The sequence below is a fragment of the Gossypium raimondii genome, chromosome 11 (assembly GCF_025698545.1).
Source record: "Gossypium raimondii isolate GPD5lz chromosome 11, ASM2569854v1, whole genome shotgun sequence".
Classification (NCBI taxonomy): Eukaryota; Viridiplantae; Streptophyta; class Magnoliopsida; order Malvales; family Malvaceae; genus Gossypium; species Gossypium raimondii.
This window is the reverse complement of record NC_068575.1, coordinates 61963798-61991166: the sequence shown is the minus strand read 5'-3', so window position 1 is coordinate 61991166 and position 27369 is coordinate 61963798. Positions and strand designations below refer to the sequence as shown.

Here is a 27369-nt window from a genome sequence, read left to right as displayed (position 1 = left end):
ATAAAAATATTAAACGCAAAAATTAGATTTGAGCAAAAAATTAAGTTAATTTAAATATGAATTGGACTCAAGCTCGAGTCTGTTCAACCCAACCTATTTTTATGTTTGCAATGTATTATATTATGTATTTTATACAAAAAAATTGAATCTATAGTACCATATAATGCTATAATGTAAGGAGTAATATTTTGATGCGCCATCAATGAATAACATCGTTAAATTAAACCAAAAACATGGAGGACTTGTAAATAATACTAATAACTTATTTAAATATAATTAAATATTAAGTCCTCCGCTATATTTTTTTATATAATAATGAAGTACCGACAATGCATAAAATATTCTCTCATAACATAAACATTTGAAAATTGTTAAGTTGCCTATATACATTTAATAAATGAAATAATACAAAATTATTAAATATTTTTTTTGTAAAAATTAATATATATATATATTGAAAAGTTAAAAATATGGATTAACTTAAAATAAGCTTGAGTTAGTTATTTGTAAATATCGGTAGGCTTGAACAAAATTTTAAACTCATGTTTTGAGTCAAACTAAACTTGAACGAACATAAACTATAGTAATATCATGCTCGAACTCGACTTGACTCACGAACACATCTAACATGAAGGAACGAAGCAAAAATTTTATGTGAAACTATTACATTAAATTATAGTTTTACAATTTTTTAGAGGAACTTGAATATAAGAAAATTTCAACAACAATTTTACCATTTTAGAGAAATAAAAGTTTATATCTATGATTGTGCTCCTTTCTATGTTTTTTTTTTCCGATGAATTATAAGAGAATGATAAAGCCCTAACAATGATACAGCTTAACATGATTCGAACCCAAACTTTACTTAAAAAGATAAACATCTTAACCCTTAAATATACTATAGGGTATTCATATTTTATAAGTTTATCTAATGTTTTTGCATTACGTGTAGGAATATTAAATATAATTTTTCGAGGCCCTAACCCTACTACCCTATGTGATTAATTTGGAAGCGTTGTTTAAAAATTGATTGATTAAATTAGTTTGGACTTTTGATTATTCAAATCGCTTAAATTATGCAAATAAAGAAGTTAAGTGTTAAACTAAAACAAGTGTCAACCTGATTATAAACAATTAAATTATATAAAGAATAGACCACAACTTATTTTTCTTTTTTCAAATGATGACGAGTGTGTCAACTTGTAGTATACAATTAGAAATGGCAATTCATGCATTGATGTTATGGTTGTATATATAGCTGTGCTTGTGTTATTTTATATTATATAAATTTTGATAACTTTTGTATTTGCGTCATTTTCGTGTATATTTGTAGGTAGAATTTTATTTACTTACTTTTAACATTTCATATTTGCTGGATTTATTTTTATTTAATATTAAATATATATTATTTGTTACGGGTTGTTTATTGATTAATAATGTAATGTAGTTAAAATAATATAAATGAATTACAATAAATGTAATTTAATTTAGTATATTTAGTAGGAAAATATAATTATATTTTAAAAATAAAATATATTCATGTGCGATTATTTCAATTTTCACCCTCTTCCCTATTGCGCTCTACTCATAAGAATCCAATAATTATAATGGCTACTTTTTTTCTTTTTTGAAATTAATTACAATGGTTACTTGAACATGCTATTTATACGTAAAGTATAAGCAATTACATTTTAAACTCACATATTTTTGCGTTCGTATTAATCTGGACAGTTAAGTTTGCGTAAAATTTTTTTTGTCTTGAGTCCGTTCAAATTCAAATTGAATAAGATCGAGTTGCGCGTATGTAAAGAGACTCGAATCTGAATATCTCAACAATGCCACGCCTCGTTGATAGTTTATATGGTATATATTTTTATTATTGTCTTGCTATTATGTAATAATAGAAAAAAAGAAATGTTGCAAATTTGGGTCATTTTCAGATGAAGTTGATGGGCTAAAAGACTGGCCCAAATACTTCCTTAAGACAAGCCGAACCATAATGTTTAGACCCGACCCGATCATATCTTTTACCAAATCTTTCGGGGCATTTACCATTTAGCCGTCCCTTAAACCCTCATCAAAACCCTAACAACTCAGAACCCAAGACCCTACCTTTTTCCTTCGTTACATCGCAAAAGATGGCCCTTTTCAAACCGGCCTTCCTCAATCACCTCAAAATCCTCGCCCATCCCCGCCACCGTTCTCCGCCCTCTTTCATTGCTCTCCGCTGCCTCTCATTTAGCACCCCAGAAGAAGCCGCCGCCGAACGCCGCCGCCGCAAGCGTCGACTCCGAGTCGAACCGCCACTCTCGTTTGCCCAGCGCTCTCAACAACAGGCTCAGCAGGTGGCTCCACCGAAACCGATCCAAAACCCGAACGCCCCTAAAGTTCCCGAACCCGTCACTGCGCTAACCGGCAACCGCCTCAACCTCCACAACAAGATCTTGAAGCTCATCCGTGAAAACGACCTCGATGAGGCCGCTCTATACACGCGCCACTCCGTTTATTCCAATTGCCGCCCCACGATTTACACTGTCAACGCCGTATTAAACGCCCAGCTACGCCAATCGAAATACGCCGATCTCCTCTCCCTGCATCGGTTCATAACCCTAGCTGGAATTGCCCCAAATGTGATCACACACAATCTTATCTTCCAAACTTACCTCGACTGCAAAAAACCCGATACTGCCCTCGAACATTACAAGCAGTTCATCAATGAGTCCCCTGTGAATCCTTCTCCTACTACTTACAGGATTTTAGTGAAAGGGCTTGTGGATAATGGGAAATTCGAGAAGGCTTTGGAAATGAAGGAGGAAATGGCGGAGAAAGGTTTGGCTCCTGACCCTATCGTTTATAGTTTCTTAATGTTTGGTTCTGCCAAGAACGGTGATTCAGATGGGATTTTTAAGCTTTTTGAGGAATTAAAAGAGAAAAAAGATGGGGTTTTGGAAGATGGGGTCGTTTATGGGAGTTTAATGAACGGGTATTTCATGAAGGGAATGGAGAAAGAAGCTATGGAGTGTTATGAACAAGCTTGTGGAGAGAATTCAAGGGTTAAAATGAGTGCTGTTGCTTATAATTATGTTCTGGATGCATTAAGTAAGAATGGTAAATTCGATGAGGCTTTAAGGTTGTTTGATAGGATGAAAAATGAGCATAGCCCTCCTAGGAGGTTAGCTGTGAATTTGGGGAGCTTTAATGTGATTGTCGATGGATATTGCGCTGAAGGTAAGTTTAAGGAAGCCATTGATGTTTTCAAGTCAATGCGCGATTATAGGTGTAGTCCGGATACTTTGTCGTTTAACAATTTGATTGATCAATTATGTCGAAATGGATTGTTGTGTGAAGCTGAGGAACTATATGGTGGAATGGGAGATGAAGGGATTAGCCCTGATGAGTATACTTATGTTTTGCTGATGGATGCTTGTTTTAAAATGGGTAGAATCGATGATGGGGCTTCATATTTTAGGAAGATGGTGGAGGCAGGTTTGAGGCCGAACTTGGCTGTTTATAATAGATTGGTTGATGAATTGGTTGAAGTTGGGAAAGTAGACGAGGCAAAAACGTTTTACGATACTATGGTGAAGAAGCTTAAGATGGATGATTCGAGCTATAAGTTTATAATGAAAGCACTTAGTGATGTGGGGAAGTTCGATGATGTGCTGAAAATGGTTGATGAGATGTTGGATGAGGAAAGCTCTGATTTCACTGAGGAGTTGCAAGAATATGTTAAAGAGTTGTTAAGAAATGTAGGGAGAGAAGATGAGTTAACAAAGCTTATGGAGGAGAAAGAGAGAATTAAAGCCGAAGCTAAAGCTCGAGAAATTGAAGCTGCAGAAGCAGCCAAGAGAAGTGCAAAAGCGGCTGTCTCATCTATTCTTCCATCTAAGTTATTTGGGAAGAAAGAAGATGAATCTGACTCAACCGTGGCAAATGAAAGCGGTAAAGTGCCGGATGAAGATGAGAGTGAAGGGTCTATTGAGGAAGCTACCGTTATGGAGTCAGTTTCAGATTCAAATCCTGTTGATGCAAAGCAACCATTCTGATAGCAGGAAGTAGCTCCGTTGTTTTGAAGGATAAGGTAAGATCTTATATGTTCATTTACGGACTCAATTTTATCAGCTTGTCTATCTGTAATTAGGGGATTAAAGAAAATTGGGTTCTAGAGTCACTCTGATTTCTAAATATTGATGGCAATACTGGTTCAATAATTATTGTTAGAAAGATCAGAGAGAAGCAATTGAGACTTGTCATTCAAAATTATATGATGATATGAATGTAATGAATGATTATGAGGGATTTGCAGATCAATTTTCTTCCCAGCCAAGGCAATTAATTAAATGAAAAAGGTTAAATCACTATTTGAGGCTTGAACTTGACAATTGTTGTCACATTAGAGTTTGAATTTTAAGGTTTTGAAGGACTAACTTGAAAAAAAAAAGTTCAAAGTCTCGATGTGGGAATAATTGCCTAGTTTAGGATTTAACTTGGACAAAAAAAAATTCAGGTCTCAATGTGTAAAAGTTGCCAAATTCAGACCTCAAAATAGTGATTTAACCCAATGAAAAATTACTATATCCACTGAGAATGTTTAAGGTTTGGCACAGGTTCAAATCTGAATATCGCATTAACTTTTATGGTCATATTATTGCAAAACTAAAGCTTGGAGAAGAAGATAATTCTTATTTTGCACATTTGATATAAGCTGAAAACTTTCATCCATTACAACATGCCGGAAAAGGGTTCGTAGAGGTTTAACACACCGCAGAAACAGATCGGAACAGGTGAAAAGGAAAAAAGGTTATCGAAATCAATCCACTCAACTACATTAGTTTGGTATGCACGTGTTGGCATCTGGATTTTGTTGTTCCTTCCATATTCGTCCAGTAACCCTCAGTTTCAGCTCCTTTCTATCCCCACCGGAGAAGAAAAGTGCCATGTTTCGTTGGATAATTAGACCATCGTGGCTGTCCCTGACTTTCCGGTGACTATCACGGATGCTACGTGGGGTGCCTTCCCATATAAGTTTCCGGCCGTTTGCTCCGACTTCAAGGCTGTAGCTATAGTTCCTAGCTTCCGTCTCGTCACCCATGAAACGGATAAATGCCATGTAAACTGGAGCCATTCCCAACTGGAAGGCTTCAAAGTGTAGGCAGAAATACTGACCAAAACAATGGAATACCTGACAAATAGCAGCAGATAGGGTTCATGCTAGGAGACTATTACAGACCACTAGCTAGAAAAGATAATAGAACTTACTGTTAACATCCATGTAGCATTTTCGACTTCCCGAGGGTTGGATTTCACGTATCGATGATTAAATGTGCAGCCGGTGTGCATGTCGACCTTATGATCATCCCTCAAATGGGCAACAAGGAAAGGGATATCCCCAACAACGGAACACTCCGAACCAGCATATGGACAATTGTATGGTCTGTAGATGCAAATCCCCTCGTGTTTGAGTTTGCTGTAATAGGGGAATATTTCCGGGCACCCCAACTTGTAGTATTTGCAGGGTAACTCGAGGGACTCGGCGACTTTCTCCAATGCTAAACATCTAATATCACCGAGTTCCTGCCGACAAGTCGGGCACCGGTTGTGTACTCGTATTTTACAGGTAGAACAAAGTGTATGTCCATTGTGGCACTGCAAAAAAAGCTCTAGTGTTAAAGAAATTTATATCTAATATTTACAGATCTCAGTGTCCAACATAACATATGAGATAGGAACATCTCAAACTATTGCAATGTTTCTTCTCTCTATTTGCTAGAGAGAAGCAATTGACAAGCACAGTTTCAGTTATGGACTTTAGCCATTGTTAATGAAGAAAATTATGTAAAAGAATATGCATGTTGATGAACAAATATGGGTTTTGCGGTTGATGACGGATTTGCTCGGAGGTCAAAGGTACTCCCAGAGTATGAGGTGATTTTTGGTAAAAGTACTATTAAGAGTAAGTTGATACTCATCCAATTTTACTGTTACTGTTAAAAATTAATATTATTGATAATTACACGTGACATATTATTTATACCATACAAGTGTCAATTTTTAAGGATAAAAATTTATTTTTAACATAAAAAATAATTTACTATTTTATCTAATGAATAAGAATTAATCTACTATTTTTTTTAGTAGAAGAGACGAATATAATTTAGTTTTTATTACAAAGAAGTCCATGATACTTTCTAAGAGAAGTGGAGACCCGACGAAGCCTTGCAAGCACATACAATCATGTTACAATTTAAAAGAAACCGTAAGAAAAAAAGTTCTTCCCTAATTAATAATCAGGCTTAAGAAAAATCTAAACATTCAAATCCCAGATTTAACATCTTTCATTGCAACAAAACATAACAAAAAATCCCACCCAAATACACAACGACCCAATCAAAATTCAACAAAATCAACAACAAAGAGGCAGAAAAAAACCCCATAATTGCAAGAGAGACATGCAAATACCTGATGAATTGGTGGATACATTGAATTGGTACAAACAGGACATTCTAACAATTCATGGACACTAGCAGCCGGAGCAATCGCCGTTGGACCCACGATATTGCTAATACTATTAACATTATTAGTGCCGTTGTGATGAGGCTTTGACGATGACAATTGATGATGGGGGGCATGACGAGGGTGTGGGTGGTGCTGTATATTATGGTGAGGGATCTCATGATCTTCAACAATTTCATCTATAGATGACACGCACTCGATACTATCCGACTCCATTTTTGTACAGCGCCACCCCCAAATCTCAGATTTCTTCTAATTTTTTTTTTTGAAATACACCCAAAAACACCAATGAAAATTACAAAACAATCCCCGTCACCACTATCACCCCAAAAAAAAAAAATAAAAAAAAAATTCTTTTCTTGATCCTCTTCTTCTCTATAAAATTCTCTTTTTTCTTAAAAAAATATAGAAGTTTGAAGAGGAAGAATTTGAGGTGAAGTGAGAGGGATGAAGAAAAGTGTGGAGATTTGGTAGAAAAATAATAATGGATTCAAAAGAACCAAACAGCCCCTTCTTCTCTCTCCTTTTAAAAATACTATCTTCCTTTGATTTCGTTAGCTTTTTCCTATATTTATTTATTTTGGTTAAATTTTAATGTTAGTCTTGTATTTTGTGTAAATTATAAATTTAATCCTGAATTTAATTTCCATATAAAATTTACAATTAGTCAAGTGATGCAATAAATATATCATCACATGTAATATAATATAATAATAAACTTTTTTTTGAGTTTAAAATGAGGCTCGTAAATCGATCTATATTGATATATGTAGGAAACAAGTATTTGTTAAGGGGTTTTATTTTATCAGAGGTCAAGCTGAGGTTGTCTCTCGATTTTTAAAAGAGCTCAAGAGCATTGATAGGCAATGACTTCACTGAATGAAAATGTCCCGTCAAAATGAATCATTCGTGGTGTATCACCTATTAAGGAAATTATAATCATTTAACATTTGTAGGGTTCGACCTTAACTTATAAATTCTTCACAAAATTCAGAGACAAAATCTTGACTCTACAACCCAAAAAGTAAAAACTGAGTATTAAACATTGATATTTAAAAAAAAACCTAAACAATAATCATAAAGAGCTGAATCACAAATCACAACAAGGTGGCACAAATTATGAGCCGGTGAAGGGTGCAATCAAAGTCTTGCACTTTATGCTTACATTTTAATACCGGCAATTATAAACTATCTTCCATATATATATCATCCATGGCCGAATGCTGGCATACAACTAATAAAGCTCCATTTATTTAATATGATAAAAAATCCATTTTTGATACTAAAAAGCAAATAAAGAAGATTTAAAAAAAAAGGTTAAAAAGTCAAAATGTGGGCACTGCAAAGATAATGCAAAAGCTCCTATGATCTTTTATAATGTTTCAGCTGTTGTGAAATTACCATATAGCTAAAACCATATATGAATTTAGAACTTACCAAAAGAAAAATCTGTATATGAACTTAAAAACATGTTTTAGGATTTATATAATCACCTTGGAGGGAGTTCCGAGCCGTTGGGTGCATTGCGATGGGGTTGTACTCGGAGTTACGGTATCGTTGATTGCATCATCGATGTTATCCAAGTACTTCTGAAATTGCTTTTGTTTCCTGTTGAACTTATGGCGAGCTCGATCAAGTTTTTCGCTTGCTACATTGATGCCTTGCAAAGTTGTTCTTAGCTCCAATTGTTTTTCCTTGATTTGTTCCATGATTTTCTTTCTTTCTGGAGAGACGTTCGTGATCTGAACAGGGAAATATATTTCGGGGTTCCTAGAAGATGATGACTCAATGAATTAGACATGTATAACATAAGAAACTTATATATTTACAAAAATGCATACATGCTCGTATGGTGTGAGAAAGAGTTTTGAGTACCTGAATCCGAGAGATAGAATGCCATTCTTTCTCAGAATCCCTCCGTCCAGAGACACAGCGCCATGTGTTATGCAATTACGAGCATTTTCCATCTCTTCTCTTGTTTCATACACTTGAACCTTGCTGAACAGTCTGTAGAACAGAGTCTCACGCAGACCGTGGCCAGATTCGGTCCTGTAATCTATATGAGGGTGCTCTAAGTTAACCAAATTAACCGCATAGCCAATAAAACCTGGAGGGTAGTTTCCACTTAGTAACCGAGGAGCCGGTAAGATTAGCTTCCTTTGAGGGTCATTGACTTCAACCCCTCCTAGATAAGGCCTGCATGATCGTTACATAGAGTCGAAATTCATTGATCGTTACATAAAGTTTTAATAATCTTGAAACCAATAGCTATCATGCATGCCATACCTTATATCTTCAAGGCATACTACAAGAAATCTGCCACTTATAGATTTACTAAGTGCAGTAGCTTCTGCGTGCAGACCAAGCCGAGAATCAACTTCTCCGTTATGGTCATACTGCTCGAGGGCACGTGCTACTTCATAGGATTTGCACACAACAGCAACCATTTGATCTTCACCCAAGTACTCAGCTAAAATCCTACAATGGAGAAAAACAAGGTAATCCATGGAGTTGGAGTTAGAAAAGGATTTTATGATATTTCATTTTTTTTCACAAGAGATTTATTTAAAAATAAATCAAAGACAACCTGCTTAGCTTAATGGAGCCAGCTGTTCCGAGTAGGGCTACAACACCTACTACATCTTGCATGACATCCATCCAATGTCCTTGAGCAATACTGCAGAGAAGAGTAGAAGCTGCAGAATGACCTCTTCCCTCGATTAGCTTTGTTATTTCTTCTTTCGTGGACAAACAGTCCAGATCGTTCACTAAATCAGGTTCCAGAGAATCTGCAAAAAGTTGCTGATAAACAACTACATCGTATTTTCTAATATGATTAGTTTACAACGAGAAAACAATAATTTAAAGCTTGAGACATCTTATAAACAAACCATATTCATTATAAAAATGATTGGTTTAGAAAACAATAAAATAAAGCATGCTAGAAAAACAACCTTGCAACTCAGACATATAGAGCTCGATGTCCGTCTTCCAGCAATTAAGAGTCTTCAGACAATTTTCCAATTTTCCAACACGCTCACCATGTTTGCATAATTCACTCTTTAGTCCCTGTTCAATAAACAGTCCATTTTAAAAATTCAATTGCAGTTACATCGATAAAATATGCACCCTTTGGACAGGTTACCTTACCTCGTCATATTTCACTAGGGCCAGTAGGTTTCCTACATTGCCATTCTTGAAAAACGGTGAATTCTGCAGGAGCATCAGCTTTCCATCTGAAGACTGGACCTCATTCTCATCGGTGTCAACATTTGGAGCATGAACAAGAGAAATCTGCAGAAAGAAATCAGCAATTTTGCTTATGAAATGGTAATCACAATATAGACACAAGATTTTTTTCCAACCTCAACATCGCAATAGAGCTCAGTGTATCGAGAATGAAAAGCTTTGAAGCAAAGGGGCCCTTCAATTTGAGGAAGGGGTAAAGAAGCTATGTTGCAGCGGCCATGCTTGAATGCATAGCGAATGGAATCATCTATTTGATGTGATTCCGACTTAACTACGAGTGTATGGAACCGGCCACACTTTTCATCATCATGGAAAGTTCCATCAACATCCCCCTTCGAGTCTATAACTTCAAAACTTATATTTTCCAGTGTAGAACCAGCAAGGCAGTGCTCAGGTATCTGAGAAAACATTATAGTAAACAGAAAAGTTTATCGAAATATTAGCAATGATGAAAATGAAACAAGAGTGAATAATTACTGACACTTGATATTCGTAGCTCCCTTTTCTCGGTTTGAAATGCTTGCTTGAAAGTTACTTTATCACCATGTAAAATAGATAGAGACACTGCAGGAGGCATGCAGGAAAAAAATCGGCTAAAAATATAGTTACAACTGATCTGGAAAAATTAATAGAATTTGAAACTAACAAAATATGATTTATATTGAAAGGAAATTCACAGTCTTTTCAATGGGACAACTTTGCCAAGAAACACCATCTAAAGAATGAAGGTACATACCTTGTTTTCCATAACCTGCAGTTACTTTCAGTAGGCCCCCAAGGTCAATACGTCCAAGGTTATCCACCTAAGAACACCATCATGCTCATATCTCAAAAAGTGTAATTTTGACTACAAGTTTTAGTATCAAATTCATGACAAATATTGAACATGCAGTATAAATTAGTATGACACTTTTATTCCCCCTTTGAGAGCCGACAAAGAGCAGTTTAAAGAACCAACCTTATGCTTTGAGCCTATTAGACCTGGGATGCTAAAACCATCCAATTGGAATTGAACTTCTAATCCTTCTTCAACATGATTTCCATAAACATCGAACATCTACAAAAGCACATTATCGTGTTAGTAATATGAAGACCACATGCCCAGTGTATAATTTCAGATTACAATCTTATGGCCTATGTGCTACTGTTTCCACTCACAACCACAGAAAAAGGTTATAAGGAAGAGAGAAAAATAAAAAGAGGCTCTCCTGTGTGTAGAACCAAACAATTGGCATTAAAATGATAACAAAGTCTCACCTCTAGCACAAATTGCTCAAGTATAAAACCTGGGAGTAATTGCTTTCCAGGAAGTCGTGAACTGACTTCGATACGGTGTAAAGCTCCAGGAGTAACTAATATGCACAAAAAAAAACAGTACAAAATAAATGATTAGACTTGTTTCTAAACTAAAGCTTTTGCTTGCAGAATAATTAATGTAGAGCAGAATACCTTGACATTCCAAAGGAATTGATGTCGACTCATCTTGAATATATATCATCAAGGTGGCTGCATAATTTGGCCGGATTGAGTCTAACCCATTAGTTTCAACCATGACATCCTATAGAAAATTATTTGCACAGTTTTAGGCATATAAATGTAAATGTAATTCCTTTCAAGAGGCAAAAAGATTTATGAAAGAACATACCTCGATAACAATGGCCAACTTATCAGACGAAAGGGAAGGCTTCATCTTGACCACATCAACACTCAAATATTCATTCATACCGAGAGTGATCTTTAAGTTAGGAATGGAGGTAAATGACATTCGGTTGTCATATATGTCATAGCATGCAATAGAGAGGGGTGGAAAACATGAACCGACCCTGTCCAATGTCCATAGAGTAAGAGAAGGGTGGAAAAAATGATCTCATTTTAAACTTCTACAATGTAGTTCTAAATGAGAATATTTGTTGATATATATATTAACTTCATTTGTCAAGGAAGTTGCTAAACACCCAAATCCAGATATCAGATCCTTAAGATTCCCTACCTTACACTATAAGATGGAAACCGTGTATCACCCAGTAGCTGCCACCTTCCAACCTTTTCTGAAGGAACCACCGTTATTGTTAAATTGTAATTCTGACAACGAGAATGTTCCTAATAAATATGAAGCTTCCGTTAGATTGCATGACCAGAAGAAGCTTCAAAACATATGGTATTGTATAAACTCAAAAGTAGGAAAAATAGGTCTCTTGAATTACTCACAGTGGAGAATGAAAATGTATATGCACCTGCTTTCTGAAACAAGTGAGGGAGCTTAACCCCAAGTGGAAATTTATATAAGCCATGAAACCCTTTGAAAGATGAAGGTGCTATGCGAAGCGAGTTAATATGTTTAGCATCTCGATGGTTCTCAGTTCTATATTGCACTTTCATTAACATATCTAAATTAGTCTTCACAATGTCCTTCTGATCCAAGTAATTTGAAACCTTAGAAACCTCGAAACTACTCGGGCGAAAAACAGCAACAATGTCCTCTGGAGGGGTTTGTCCAGCAGGTATCGTTAGACTGGTTGGAAAAGCCTAATACAAGAACAGGCAAACATTCTGTTATGAAAATGCCAAAAACCATAGGCCAACAGATAAAACAAAGGAATAGGAGGCTATCACAATTGAATATCAACTGACCCCATCGATCTCCAACCAATGACATTGTTTCACATTGAGCAGATCAATTCTTGAGGGAGTCTTCTGGTTGTGTTTCTCAAGTTGACGCTCCCAATCAGAATCATTAATGGCTATGCACTGCAAATGGCTCAGAATTGAGCATGTTACTCGACCATATGACGCAGTTGCTAACAGGTTTCACAGTAGTAGAAGAATTTGCGGTAAAAGTTAACCTTTCCCGAATCAATCACGCTAATTGGAAGAGACAATGAATCCTGAATATTTAAACTGGGTGTTCCACCCTTTACAGAAAGTTCACAACCATTTTCTGTACCTAGTGGCCTTCCATACAGAAATGGACATACACATTAGTCATTACTAAACAAGATTAAAAGAAATACAAGAAACTTAAAAGGGAAAACTATAAGGTTACCTGCATATAATCCGAGCTTCTCCTATAGAAACAAATAAATGATGCATCAATCAATAAAAAGCCACTTAGATGTACAAAATTCAATAATGAATTATAAGACATTAGAAAATGGGAGATTGAGCTTCTTTGCTTTAATAAATGCTTACCACCAGAATCCCCCTCAAATCCTTCAATCAAGAAATATTCTATTATAGCATAGACGTTGTTCTTATAACACCCTGCATATGCACCCTTGAGAACTTTGATTTTCTGGCCACTTTTCCACAATAATTCCTTTCTCTTTAGAGCTTGATGAACCCTTATAACTGCAAGTTGAAAAGAGGCAATAGTACATGTAAGTAATATATACTAAAACGGGATGGAAAGAAACATGTCAACTACAAAGACAAGACGTAAGGAAAACAATAGCAGATCAATCAAACATGCATTTATAAGTCAAACAGCTGAAGAGATAATACATACCGTCAGATGATATTCCTAGTGCCTTCTTGTTCAAGGGATTGACAATAAGAACAGGCGGATCCTCACCAGAGTCGATTTCTTCATCATACCTATGATGCATTAGAAGAAGCCATTCCCGGTACTCCCTTTCCAGTTGCAAAGGTGTTAACTGTTTTCCATCTCTATGAATTTCAATATCAACATCTATAGATTCAAGAATATTTGATTAACAAGGATCATAAGCAAAGTAAAATTAACAAATTCAGCATGGAGCAAAACCAAAAAAAAAAAAAAATGGAAAAGGTTCACCTTTTTCTTTGTCCTGAGGCCTATTGCCAAAGTTCCTTAGAGCAATGGAGAAAGGACTATGGTGTGCCAAATCAGTCTGGAAAAAATACACAAGATAAAAATATTGTTAATTAAACTTGTTTAATCCATCACCTGATTGTTAACTAAGATGCACCGTAAATGCACACACTAAGAATGATAACCGTCATGTAGAGCAGCAAGCCAGGAATCACTAAGCAAGTTAACTGGTAACAAAACTGACAATAGAACCATAGATATTGGCGTAACAGCATGCTATGAAAAATTCAGAAACCACGCTGGTGAAACATATATGTAGGAGACACAAAATTGCTTACTTTTGAAGGCATTGGATTAAATCCAGCATCAGTCTCTGCAACCAAAAAAGTGCTTGCTTGAAGCATTATGATAATAGAGAAAGAAAAGGAACATTGCAAGAAAGCATATAAAGGACTTTCTCTTAAATTTAATGCACTCTACCAACAAAGCATTTAACTCTCAAGCAACATCGTTTCAACAAGTGAGACTGATCTCCCTTTCTCTGCCTGAAATCCATAAAAGGAAGTATTGCCTGTCGTAAAGCAAATACATTATGAATTAATTATTGGAGTTTTAAACCAAACGGCATTACCACAAAGAAGCACTAATGCATATGAATTTAAATGATTATAGACGAATAAATAGTATCTCCTCGGGGAGGATTCTTAAAAACGGAGATTCCACAATTACAATGTAAGGTATATGAAAAACAACTTGGCATTCGCAAGCTGGATAGGAAACTAACCCAACGAGCATCTGGAAGTAGACGACCAAGTCGACGAATTGAGACACGACTATAATTCTCAAAGTTTTCTCCAACTCCACATCCTTCAGTATCCAAACTCTCCAAAATCCTCTCAATATTCTCCTTCCCCTGTAAAACATTATTTATAGTACTTCTGCAGAGCCTAGCTACAAAAAGGAAACCAATCATCCAAATACCTGACGAATAGGAAAATAAATACATTTGAGGCGTGCATTTGCTATTTGAGGAGCCTTTGAACCTGGAAAATAAAAAACTCGGCAACATAAGACCAGGAAAAATATGGTTGTTCCATAAGCAGCAAGAATGGCATCAATAAAAGCAGTAAAACAGTAAGAATGATAACTACCTGAAGCATTGGTTGAAATTTTCTCCTTCTTAAGGGAAAAGCGCATTAATAGAGTAAACTCAGGACCATTGCAAGAATGCAAGTTGGTGGTTGCAATTTCACCGCCTTGAATTTCAGTTAAATCAAGACCATTAACCTAAACAGCAACAATATCTTTTATTACTCCCAAAATATTTTCCCACACAGTCCACAACTTGACAACTAGGAGTAACAACAAAAGCCATGTCAAAATTAACAAGTTACTGCAAGATTACTAAACCTGGAACTCAACAGGTGTAATAGTCCTGCCAACCTTGGACAACTCATCACACTGCAGGTCAACAAATTGTTACATGAAGGCAATTAGGATTATGATTAAAAGTTGAAACTGAAAATGTTACTACTAAATAGTAGGTTAGAATAGATGACAACGAAATTCAAAATGCTTACAGTTATTAGTTGAAAGCTAGAACAGATTCCAACATAAAAATATAACAGAAAAGCACATAAATATATGTGCATACACCAGCCAATTTGGCAGGTCTAAATGTAATTGGAAAAAAATGCCAAAAGGAGAAAGGATGATGCCCATTTTTAGTTTCAACAGAACCTAAAATTCAGAAAAAAGAAACTCAACTAAATGAGAAACATGTTGCCATGTTTCATTGGCAAAGCTTAATTAAATCACAATACATGAAGTCAAAGGATAAACTCACACCTGAATATATGGGAAGTATATGTCTTTCAGCTTACATTGGAGCTTAGATATGTCCAAGTTTCTCACTACAGGATTTAATATCACCACCTGTGAAGAATCATACTATAAATACATGAACTGAGACAAATAAAACGCAAACAGCTCACCTAGCTAAAATGATTCTTATGCACAAATAGAATGCAGGATCTAACCTCAAAAACAACAATATATGAAAATTAAAGGGAACATACAGAAGAGTAAACCTTTGTAAAGCTCCCATGGGGTGACTCCTTGATTTCTTCATCAAGAGGATCCCTAATGCCTCCATCAGTCTAATGTAAAAAGATTTTGATGACATAATGCAACAAACTTCTGAGAAAATTTCATAACAAAAATAATTTCTATAAAAACTTATTCTTTAGGGAAATTAATAATAAGACTATCTTACACTCCAACTACATTCAGAGCCAGAATTGCCAAGTAAAGCCTCTCGTGCAAGACGTAACTTGTAAACTTTCTTGGATTGTTTTGTCTTGGAAGAGACTTCAACACAGCTATATGAAGACAAGAAAATATATAACTACAAAAATGTATTAATTCTCTAGGAAATGATTCTATCAGCATAAAACAGAGGAAAGGCCATGTGGTTTGTCAAATAGGTCATACCTCCCTAGATTCATAGATGCAATAGGTCCTCCATATCCAAACATGCCAAAAAAGGGCTGCATTGTTATGAAAGCCAAAGTGAGAGCTTCTAACTAACATTAGAATCTTTGTGTGCAAACATAAAAGGCAAGCTTCAATTATGTCAAATCTCAGACAGAGATACTAATGTGTCTAACCAAAGAAATACATGAGTTTCACAGATTTTGTACCACTAAGAATGGTGGCTTGCACCCTATTGCCTGTTGTTTATATAACCTGTTTAGCGAGGCACCCATCTTTCCCCTGAATAGAATAAGTGGAATAAACTTGAATTCATTAGCAAAACTGAAAAGAAAAACTATAATTAAGAAACCAGTAGAAGTCTATAGTGCATATTTCCTTCCAAAATATATCCCACTTAAGTTCGAAACTTTGAACCATGAACAAACCGGTGTGGATGGATGAGAGAAAATCTAAAAGGCTGCTTGAAAAGTGTAGCAGTTGAATACATCAAGCATAACTTAACTTCTGTCTTACCTGACTACAGAAGAAAAGTAACCCAAAGTGCCAAACCAAGAAGTCGTAACAAAAAAAAAAAAAACATAAATATAAAAGAAGAGAAAAAGGACTTCATATAAACATACCACTTCACAATAGAGTTTTCATCACTGTTGTCCATTCCAGGTCCAGTGTCAAAAATTGAGATTCCACTCTCAAGAACATCCACACTTCAAAAACATTAAAATAGCCATTAGCCATATAAAGTATGATGAAAACAATTTGTTTTTATTATGAGGAAAAGCAACACATCATAAAAAACACACAATACATTAAGAGGCTAGAATATTTAAGACTCCATATAAATATATATAGGCCTTTAGGAAACTCTGGCGTAAATTTAAGAAAACAAATCAATGTGTATGAAAAAGACAGATAACAAACAAATTCTTAACCACATCATATATTAACGAAATTGTTGGAATAATCTAAGTGAGAATAAATCATACTTCTAAAGCTCAAGTCATTGGCCATAATCAATAATCTCAACCAGTCACATATACAATCAAATCATTCATTACACCTTCAGTTCACTATCTGAAATTAATTTATTCCACAACAGAATAAGTTCAAGCTAAGAACAAAATACAGCCATACACTAGTTCAGATATAGCCATCATTAAATAAACCATCAATTTTACAAATAATTTCAAACCTTATCAATCTCCTATGGTTTACATCATTCAACCACACTGCCTGCAAGGAATTGTCCTGTTAAACCGGAAGGAAAGTGTAAGCACCAATTTTAACAACAAATTAAACATAAAAAGAAAATCCAGAATCTCATAAGCCCGATTAAACTTACAATCAAATCTGCAAGAGCAGTTTCAAAAGTGTATTCTTCTGGTAACTCCATTAACAAATCTGTATCCGGGGTCAAATCCCACATATTCTGAAAACCAACAAATTCATCCAAGAACTAGTTATGGTTTCTCAGTAAAATACATGCCAGTTTTACTAAGTTATTCACTCATACTCAGGTGTATATATGATCTTCAAAGGCCATCACATGCTCATATCTAGTTATGTAACATACAAATAGCCATAACAAAGTTACTTGCACCTCATAAACAATAAATAAAATAAACCAACAATTTTAAAACGACAATGACCCCCAAAATTGAAAGAAAAAAAGACACTACCTCAAAATTATTGGCGAACTTTCCAGAGCCATCCTGATTATCAAAACAAACAAGAAGTAGTAAGTCATAAAAAACACATGCTTTTACTTCTATCATGTCTTTAAATACATCTAAACAGGACTCACATGAAGTTTTAAAATATGACACTTGTGCGGTTTAAAACGCCGCAAATCAATTCTGCTCCTAGTTTTAACCCCATTTATATCCTCAAGACATAACTTTTCATTCTTCCAATCTATCATTCGTTTCCTTTTAAACGACCCAGATTGACGTTTAACCATGTCATAAGCGTCCTTAATCAAGTCAATGAAACCTTGAAATGAGATTTCAGACTCAGGGTCTTTCAAAGCTAGTCCAACACTAGTCCCATTGGGTAACAAAACTTTGAAACGGCAAACTTCGCCGGAATCTTCATCGTCAAAAGCCAATCGCCTCTTTAGACCCTTAAAATGGTCCTTGTTTTCCATGATCCTGGTTTAAGCGGACAAACAGTGTTGTTATATATAAAAAAAATGAAGAGAATAGTCTTGGGACTTAAAAGGAACTTGTTGTGTTTCTATATATGCTATAAAAGAAAAGGCAGCAACTGTGAGATTCTATGCGATGCTGATGCAAAATAGGAAAACGAAACGAATCGTCCTTAGTGGACTTTAATGGACTCCTCGTGCATGGAGTTTTCGTGCATGGTTTTAGGTAAAAGTAGGTAATGGGCCTTAATTCGCATTTTAAGGGGAGAAAAAAAAGTCTTAATACCTCTTTTCCTCCTCCTAATATATCTAAATTATCATTTTGGTATCCATACTATTTTTATCAATTTAGGGTTCAGTCTAGCTCATGTAATTTCATTCTATAATTAGTTACCCAAATCCAAATTTCTTTTAAAAAGAATACTAAGCCAACCAATGGCATATTGCCATGTGTCAAGAAGAAATTAAAAAATACTTAATATGTTTTAAAATATATCAGAAATTTTTAAAAATCATAAAAAATTCAAAAGAAACCCTAAAAACTTTAAAAATTATAATCTATTTTGAAAATTAAACAAGTATTTTAAAATTATGAATATGTGAAACTTCAAAAAAATTAAAAATCTTAAAATTTTAAAAAATTTTGTTTGTTTAGAATTTTAGTTTTTAAAAATATGAATTTATTTTACAATTTTATTGAAATTTTATGAATTTTATAATATTTTAAATGAATTTTTATTTTTTTTATCGTGGCAAGATTTGATTGGATGAGAAGATTTGTTTTAACATAAATTATAAGTTGGTAATGGGTATACAAATAAAAGTATAGGGTCAAATCAATAAAATAATAATAAATAAAGTGAGAATTAAGGGTCAAACGAGATATTAATTCCAAAAACTAAAATAATAACTATATCATACAATTTTTCTTTTTTCTTTTTGAATTACAATAGGAGAGTAAAATTCTAATAGTCTTGTGGTTAACACGGCTTGACCAAGACCACATCTGAAATAATAAACATCCTAACGATTAAATTAATACACGAAATTCTCGTTATACGATTTTAATCTCGAGTAATAATGATTGTAACCGTCTAAATTAATTTCCACAAAAACTAATTAATTGGTACAATATAATTTTCTTAATTTTTTCATTTATTTGATAATGTTAACATTTAAATATGTTGTCCATTTGAATATATTTTATAAAATGACGTGATTGATAAATTATAAATAAATAATAATAATAATAATAATAGTATGATTATGGCCATTGGTGTAGTATTGAATGGGAGTGGATAGAATTAGATTGGTTAAAATGTTAGGGAGGTTTTTTAATTATTTAGCTTTAGTTTTGTTAAGGGATTTGTTGTTAGTTTCGACTGAAGTTCTCAATAGATTTTTTAACACATTTAATATTGTTTTTGGTTGAAGTTTTATCTTTCGATTTTGATAATAACTTGAGTGTTTTAAGTTACTTGAAGAGGCAACATATTCAACAGGGTTGGAGGTGCCTCACGCATTGACGAATTGAACATGATGCACAGCCATTTATTACTGTGGAGGCCTCTATATTAGTAGTTGGATTGCATTTTGCTCATTTACTCAAAAAATAAGTAAGTAGTTATTTTACATTAGATCAAAGAGCAAGTTGGTCTTTCTGTTAAAAATTTCATCCATTTATACAGTTAAAACTGGTCATTGTACATTAGCACGAGGTACACGTGAGGTGTCTAGTTCTTTCGCTAGCCATGTTAGTCTTTAACAATACAAATGGATGAAATTTTTAACAAAAAAGAAACAATTTACTCATTGATCTAATGTGTAGGGAACAATTTGCTCATTTTTTGAGTGGAGAGAACTAAATGCTATTTGATTCCCAATATAGGGGCCACCATAGTGCTTTCACCACATTTGTAATTTGTAGAGTTTGAACTTATGGCCTATAACTTATAGGGCATGTGTTCAAAGCTACTAAACACAAATGTCCATATTTCCTTGGTAAGTGGTCAAACAAAACTCTCAATCCACTTCTTTAATCTTCCAACGAAGAGTTCCCACTTTGTTGAACTCACTACCTTGAGTGTTAGTGTTTTGTCAAAGTTAAAAAATAAAACTCTAATTGATAATAATACCAGATGTGTTGAGAGGTCAGTTTGCTCCAAGCTAACAATACTTTAATGAATTCACTCGAAAAAAGTCGAAAACCACTTTACAAATATTTGTAAGAGATAAGGAGTCCTTTGAAGAACAAACTTAAAACCAGTATGACTAAAAGGCTTAAACACAAATTGTTCATGATCTCACTAATAATTCATGTATTTATAATTGGTATGTGTGAATTTGACCTCAAAAGTGTATTTATAATTGTAGGCTTATATGAAAAATAAGTACGTCAAACTATGCAAAATTCTCATTTAGGTATTTCTAGATTTTTGGGTCAAAGTAATGCCTAAAGTTTTATTCTGTTGCCACTTTATGTATAAACTATTAACTCCAATTAAAAAGCATATGAAGCAATCAAATTATGACAGGTAATAATTTTAATTAAATAAAATATATTCAATTTTATATATTTTAATATTTTACTATATTCTATAGGACACTTATCAACCCTCTGACCCTGTTTGTAGAGTTTAAAAACTCCATCCGTAACGCATCTAATAATTTTCCTTATTTAAAAATATCACATGCCATAATTTGATTTAAAATAATTATTTTAAATATTGTATTCGCTTAAAATAAATATTTTATATAATTAAAATGACAAGTGTCATAATTTGATTGGTTCAAATTTTCTTAAGCCGGAGTTTACAATGGATGTCTAAAATGGTAATGATATAAAACTTTAGGTATCTACTTTAACTAAAGAAAAATTAAGTACCTAAATGAAAAAAGTTGCATAAATTGAGTACATATTTTTGATATAAGCCATAATTGTATTATATTTATGCTTGGGACATTATCGTAACAGTCCCAACCCAAATTAGTTTTAACATTTTCCGTGTCGTAGTTACAGAAATCATTTTAAAAAGACAAAAAGAAGTACTGTAAAAACAAATTCATCAGCTTTTATTTTTATCTACGAGCCTTTCACCCATCATCGCTTCGTCTTCAAGCTTAGCTCTCTGAATTTCGCTACACATTTCAATTTCCATATTACATAAAAAATACTGGAATAATAATAATGGAAGATAATAAAGGGAATTGTTTGTCTTGGTTTGGAACCAGCGTAGCCCAAGCTTTTTTCTCGTCGCTCCAACGTTGTTCTTGCATAAACCTTTCCACTTCCGACGACGTCAAAGATTCCCAGGCACATGACCGACCTCTCATGTTCACCGGTTGTTCCTCGATCTCCTCTTCTTCTGTTTCCTCTAGGCTTGACATTAACAATCGTCCTCCAAACGACGTCGTTAATCTCCCCGTCTAAATCTCGCTTCGGTTAGAGACGAATCATAATCTCTTGGGTTAAAGTATTATTTGACCATTATACTAACATGTAATCTTATAAAAATTTAAGGGACTAAACAATAAATGTACTCTTTTTGGGGCCAAAGCTACTGCCTGTCTCTTTTGTCTTCGTCCCTGATCTGGGGTGACCGGCGGCCACCTTGTTATTACTGTTTCTGGGTTTTTCTTTTCTCTTGGGTGTCTATGAAATTTACAAGTTATTTCTTTGAAATAGTTCATCGGTGGTGAATCAGAATGTGTGGAATGTTTTAAAAGTAGATGAGATTTGTGAAAATTTTAATTTGAAGATCTAATGGTTCATTTCGAAAAGGGATTGTAATTCTGGGGGATTTAATGTTGTGAATGTAACGTGGGTTTCAATAATAAGTGTGCTCGTTTTATTTTTAGTAATCAGAATTAAGAGTTGTTCACTCGTTTTCGTTTTTCTTTCGTTTTCTTTTGATTTGATCGGCTCCGTTACCGGCGCCTAATTCCACCGCCGTTAACGCATTTCCGTCGACTCGTGATTGACTGTTCCCGATCAATTGCGATTGAAATTATAAAACAAAAATTCAACACCATAGTTGAAATGCTCTCACAAAGAATTTAGAGTAATTTAATCCATGTTAAATTCAAAAATTAACGATTAAGGATAATCAATCACTATGATAATCTCTTTCATCAATTGTACTTCATGTTAATCAGTATAATAACAAATTTAGTTCTCAAAGTTCAAACATTTTATTAATGTGGTCCTGAATTAAAATTTTAGCTTACAACATTTGTGAAAATGTATAAATGTTGAGGTTAAATTTAGTGAATTTTTAGATTCAATAATAAGTTGACAATTTATGTAGGGTTAAATTCATTGTTATACCAATCAACAATATGTACAAATAGGCGAAAGATATTAACACCATGATTAATTGTTTTAGTTGCTCACTTTTAAAATTAAAATAAATTAAATTAATTCGATTATTTTTGAAGGACCAATTTGCTCAATTTTAAAATTACGATAGAAGAGGTGTTTTTATCGATTTGAAAACATCCATAAAGAATTTTCTCAATTTGCTCAATTGTTTTTATCAATTTGAAAACATAATATTAACAATTCACCAAGTGCGTATTAAAAAACTTTTGTTGAATGAATTTTTTATATTTAAGCTTTATTTGTAATATAATGTTTAACGAGCACCCATGGCCTAATGGATAAGGCGCTTGACTTCTAATCAAGCGATTGTGGGTTCGAGTCCCACTGGGTGTGTGTTTCAAGTTTTGGACATTCTTTTTATTTGTAAGTGACTATTTTTTAACTTTTTATGACTGTTAATATAATGTACCTGTTTTCTTTAAAGGAAAACTTGTTTTTTAGCGCGCTGGTATTTGGGATTTCCTCACAAGAATGGTTTTAATTTTAACTTACAAATGGGGAAGCTTTTGAGATGTTGTTTTGAATGGATAGGGAAGTCCTTGGCAAAATATTGATAAAAGTATCCCTTTCATTAAAAAAATAGTAAATTAATTATTATACGTTAGATCAAAGAACAAACTTATTTCTGTTAAAAATTAGAGTGGCTAAATAAATAACTAGAGAGTTATACTTGTAGCTCATGCTAACATATATATGGACTAATTTTTAATAAAAGAACCAGATTACTCTTTAATCTAATATATAAATACTAATTTACTCCGAATACACATCTCTACCAATCTTTTCATTGAGAAACCAATTATTTTTCCGACCGAAACTAAAGGCTTTTTTTTGGTGTAAATAGCATTTCAATCACAGGTATTTTTACACAATGCTGAATCCATATACTACACAATAGAACAATGTCATGAACGATGGTTAAGAATACCATAATTTATTAACACAGAGAATTGCCAATCCGTCGTGCATCATCGTTAAGAATGCAAGGTTCGAAACAATGACAATTTTTTTCCGAAATGAGGGCGACGTCTTTTTCTGTACAAGACGAACATCGGGCACCGATAACAATTACATCAAACACGGGGAATAAATGGAATAAGAAAACCTTAAAAAAACGATGAGGCTTGCTTGTTACCAATCCTCCTTAACAATCTTCGCCTTCTCGAGTATAAATTTCCCTTCCTTGTACTTCTGCGACACCTCGTAAGCTCGCTCGTATTTCCAGCCTAAAACCTGGTGGCAGTCAGCACAGTAAATATCAGCCACGGTATGGAGACCGGATAAGAGATGCCTGTCTTCTTTTGGTCCTAATGTAATGTTCATCGCGTGGGAGAACAAAAATGCACGGCCATTTCTTCCCTGTAAGAACAAAATTATGGAAAAAAGAACGTTGGAAAGGTTCCTTGAGATCATTTTATTGATCAAACACGAGACTAATTTAAATTTCTGCAATGTTTTGATTCAATTCATATTCACATTTCACAACATATACACAAGCTATGCTACTCGGACTCTTCATTTTCCTCAAGGTACCATGTCACATGATAACAAAATGTTTCTCCTAATTCAACACATATTCGGACTCGAGACAATTTCTCCAAATTCTATTCACATTTCACAACATATACACGAGCTATGCTACTCAGACTCCTCATTTCCCTTAAAGTACCCATGTTTGACGGGAACAATGACACTATCCTCCAAAAATCATCCAAACACAAACCCAAATTCGAGTATTATAATATAAACACATTATAACAAAGCACGACCACTTGATCATCACGTTTAAGTGTTTCTCAATCTCACCGATTTTATCCATATTCAGCACATACAGACTTGAGACAACTTCTCCTAATTCTATTCACAACATATACACGAGCTATGCTACTCAGACTCTTCATTTTCCTTAAAGTACTCTACATTTCACAACATATACATGAACAACCCACACATCTTTAGGCTTTCTTGAAAATTCTACAACACACATGAAACAAAACTAGAACACAGGGACTGAGTTGCAATTATCTGTTAAAAAACAGGTTTCCAAAGGCTTAAACCTTCCAACATCACTAAGCTTGACAAGGCCTGAGTTAACTCTGAGCCATGGAACCAATGCTGCAGTCCTTATACGACTATGGGAGACCAGATTTCAAGCCTTGAGCTTCTGTTTGAGTCAACAGAGGGCAATTCACACCTTATGAGCAACAAGGATAGATTTCGAATTCAACCGGCCAAGCTGCTGGATTGTAAGAAATGGTTGTCCTGTGAGATACGAGACGGATAATGTTTTTGTGGCTCGTATTATCTTAGCAACTAGGGGGCAAAATGGCTATAAAAGTTATGTATGAAAAACACATAGCCCTTTCTCCCTAGAGCCACAAAAACATTATCCTGTCTCGTATCTCAATTCTCATTCATGGCACACTCACTTTCTTATACTTCAATATTTCCATGCTCTCACAACAACCATTTCTTACAACCTGGCAACTCAACCAGTCGAATAAGGTGTGAATCGCCCTCGGCTAACTCAAACAAAAGCTCGAGGCTAGAAATCGGGTCTCCCATAATTGTGGTTGAAGCACCAAAGATGATAAAGACAGCAGCATCGGTTCCATGTCTCAGAGCTAACTCCGGCCTCGTCAAGCCCGGTGATGTTGGAAGGTTTAAGCCTTAACTCTAAAAACATATTTAAAACCTGTTTTTTAAACAAATCATTACAATTTAGTCCCTGTGTCTGAGTTTTGTTTTGTTGTGTGTGATTGCAGAATTGTTTCCAGAAAACCCAAAGATGTGTGGGCTGTTCGTTTAGCTATTGGCACTTATCTCTTAGATGGCAAGTACTTCAAAGCTTTGGAATTTGATGAATGATTTATATATATAGTTTTGAACATCATATGCAGAAAATTTATTTCTTTATAATCTAAATGGATCACATGCAGAAAAATCTAACAGAATTAAACACAGATTTAGCTGCTTCTTTTTTCTTTTTTGAGTTCTATACCTGAAAACACTTGGAAATTATATCATCGTGGAGAGAAACACGATTTCGACAATTAGAGCAGCTATACAATCGTGGACCCAAGGATTCAGCCATTGATGATCAACAACTTCCAGGCTTCAAAAAACCCAAAATTAAAATTAAAAAAAATAAAGAAACTAAGCCAATTTAAACCCAAAAAAGGAAAAGAAAAACCCAGTTTATAGATGCAGTCAATTTCATGAAAACGTGAACCGATAAAAGAGCCAAAAGAAAAAAAGAAAAAGGAAAACTCTTCACCTACAACACTGCAATAATAATAGATTTGAGAAAAGAAATAAAATTTGTTTAGTAATTGCGTGCAAGATTAAACCAAAGTGGATTTACAAAGATTCCGTAAATTTTGATTAAACAAATGGGTGTGATAAAGACAGGATGGTTAATAATAAATGGAAAAAATAATTTTCAGTGGCTAATTGACAAAGAACAACATGAGAATCATTTGAGGGAGGGATTAAAAACAAATTATTAAATTACATTTATATTTGGATAATAAATAAATATTTTTTTTCTTTTAACATCACTAACCTGATCTTTGAGAGTGAGGGTTTTTCATTTAATGAAAGAGAAGAAAGGTCTTTAAAAAAGAGAGGATTTTGAGAGATTTTCTTGTTTTTCTGCAATTTTTTAAATTTTTTAGAGTTCTTTACTGTAGTTTATTGTTGAAGAAAATGAGGGACAAAAGTGGTGGCGATAGTAGGTTAAACACGCGCCTGATGTGGAGCGTGACGTACGCATCGAACTAGCTAATGGGGAATTCATTGTCAATAGCGTTGTTTGAAGTGGTTCACGCTTTGCTTAAAATATGTAATAAATCACTCTTAGTAAATTTAAAATTTAGTTGATATATTTTTATTGTTAAAGATTATTTTTAATGATTTAAAATATGTCTATAGTTCTTATATTTTTAAAAATTAAAAACTTAGTCTTTATACTTTTAGAAATTTATTTTCTTTATTTTTAGATTTTAAAATTTAGGTTCAATTATTAACACGTTTAACTTTTTGTTAATTTAGTTGTTCTGACATTTTAAAATAAAAATAACTATTCGGTAGCCTTGTAATTAAAAAATATTCAACTTTAATTTAACAAAAAATTTAGCAATATTAATAGTTGGAAAATCTAAAAGTACATACACTAAATTCCTAAAAATACAAATATGAGATTAAATTTCTAATTTCTGAAAAGTATAAGGACTATAGGCATATTTTAACTTTAAACAAATGGATATAATTTTTTAATTATTTTATTATCAAATGAGTATTTTTTATTTTAAAATATCACATTAATAATTTTAAATATATATATAATTCAAGTTGAATTTTAAAATCTGAAATATAAAAATAGAGAATATCTTAAGGTAAAAATATAAAAACTAAAATTTAAATTTATAAAAAAAATACAAGTACAGTCTTCCACTTTTTGTTCCTTCAACCTTAAACGATATTCGTGAAATTGAAACGCGAAAGAGGCGCGTGAAGTTAAAGCCTGTTTGTTTCGGGGAAATTTACATTTCCCTGAAATCTTTCTGCCTTTTAAGTCAATCTCCAAGGCTATACTTGTATGGTTTTTTTTTTTTTTTTTGTATTTACTTTTTTTTATAGTTTGTCTTTTTTAATTATTTTATGGATAATGATGTATGTCATCGTTACAAATACGAATAACATATGGTCTAATTATAATAAACGTGACAATAGCAACAATCCAAAAATGTATTTTTATAAAAATAATTACATGAGATTTTAATTAAAATATATATT

At 33.7% G+C, this 27369-nt stretch overlaps 5 protein-coding genes, 1 long non-coding RNA gene and 1 other non-coding gene across 8 annotated transcripts; 3 read left to right on the top strand and 4 right to left on the bottom strand.

The window, feature by feature from the left end:
• Positions 1 to 2075: 2075 nt before the first annotated feature.
• On the top strand, positions 2076 to 4311 carry LOC105801833 (pentatricopeptide repeat-containing protein At3g49240, mitochondrial). The gene has a single exon (XM_012633142.2). It carries the CDS (start codon positions 2139 to 2141, stop codon positions 4044 to 4046), a length of 1908 nt encoding a protein of 635 aa, XP_012488596.1. The 5' UTR covers positions 2076 to 2138; the 3' UTR covers positions 4047 to 4311.
• A 352-nt stretch (positions 4312 to 4663) lies between these two features.
• LOC105801834 (E3 ubiquitin-protein ligase SINAT5) lies at positions 4664 to 7011 on the bottom strand. Its single transcript, XM_012633143.2, has 3 exons — positions 6460 to 7011; positions 5260 to 5646; positions 4664 to 5182 (listed from the first exon to the last, which is right to left on the bottom strand). The coding sequence occupies exons 1-3, from the start codon at positions 6727 to 6729 to the stop codon at positions 4829 to 4831; spliced, it is 1011 nt and encodes a 336-aa protein (XP_012488597.1). The 5' UTR covers positions 6730 to 7011; the 3' UTR covers positions 4664 to 4828.
• A 731-nt stretch (positions 7012 to 7742) lies between these two features.
• LOC105801832 (structural maintenance of chromosomes flexible hinge domain-containing protein GMI1) lies at positions 7743 to 16815 on the bottom strand. Its single transcript, XM_012633139.2, has 33 exons — positions 16669 to 16815; positions 16255 to 16327; positions 16046 to 16101; positions 15828 to 15933; positions 15643 to 15711; positions 15401 to 15487; positions 14963 to 15013; positions 14704 to 14839; positions 14534 to 14595; positions 14337 to 14465; positions 14033 to 14123; positions 13891 to 13925; positions 13556 to 13631; positions 13268 to 13450; positions 12952 to 13110; positions 12806 to 12827; positions 12606 to 12714; positions 12394 to 12510; positions 11971 to 12288; positions 11753 to 11862; positions 11408 to 11585; positions 11212 to 11320; positions 11020 to 11114; positions 10721 to 10819; positions 10499 to 10565; positions 10244 to 10326; positions 9879 to 10160; positions 9664 to 9807; positions 9468 to 9582; positions 9101 to 9302; positions 8800 to 8991; positions 8389 to 8709; positions 7743 to 8283 (listed from the first exon to the last, which is right to left on the bottom strand). Exons 1-33 carry the CDS (start codon positions 16701 to 16703, stop codon positions 7995 to 7997), a joined length of 4200 nt encoding a protein of 1399 aa, XP_012488593.2. The 5' UTR covers positions 16704 to 16815; the 3' UTR covers positions 7743 to 7994.
• A 422-nt stretch (positions 16816 to 17237) lies between these two features.
• On the bottom strand, positions 17238 to 17763 carry LOC128034535 (uncharacterized). Its single transcript, XR_008190596.1, has 3 exons — positions 17725 to 17763; positions 17388 to 17474; positions 17238 to 17293 (listed from the first exon to the last, which is right to left on the bottom strand). It is a non-coding gene; the product is annotated as an uncharacterized LOC128034535 (long non-coding RNA).
• A 5069-nt stretch (positions 17764 to 22832) lies between these two features.
• On the top strand, positions 22833 to 22905 carry TRNAR-UCU (transfer RNA arginine (anticodon UCU)). The gene has a single exon. It is a non-coding gene; the product is annotated as a tRNA-Arg (tRNA).
• Positions 22906 to 23477: 572 nt separating this feature from the next.
• LOC105801838 (protein yippee-like At4g27745) lies at positions 23478 to 26261 on the bottom strand. Of its 2 annotated transcripts, none has more exons than XM_012633153.2 (3): positions 26138 to 26261; positions 25574 to 25687; positions 23478 to 23931 (listed from the first exon to the last, which is right to left on the bottom strand). In XM_012633153.2, the coding sequence occupies exons 2-3, from the start codon at positions 25664 to 25666 to the stop codon at positions 23704 to 23706; spliced, it is 321 nt and encodes a 106-aa protein (XP_012488607.1). In that variant the 5' UTR covers positions 25667 to 25687; positions 26138 to 26261; the 3' UTR covers positions 23478 to 23703. The 2 variants fall into 2 exon arrangements, with proteins under 2 accessions (XP_012488607.1, XP_012488608.1); XM_012633154.2 differs by lacking the exon at positions 26138 to 26261 and adding an exon at positions 25850 to 26043.
• Positions 24612 to 25535, top strand: LOC105801837 (protein CHLORORESPIRATORY REDUCTION 42, chloroplastic). The gene is made up of 2 exons (XM_012633151.2): positions 24612 to 25233; positions 25338 to 25535. The coding sequence occupies exons 1-2, from the start codon at positions 24989 to 24991 to the stop codon at positions 25438 to 25440; spliced, it is 348 nt and encodes a 115-aa protein (XP_012488605.1). The 5' UTR covers positions 24612 to 24988; the 3' UTR covers positions 25441 to 25535.
• Positions 26262 to 27369: the final 1108 nt, after the last annotated feature.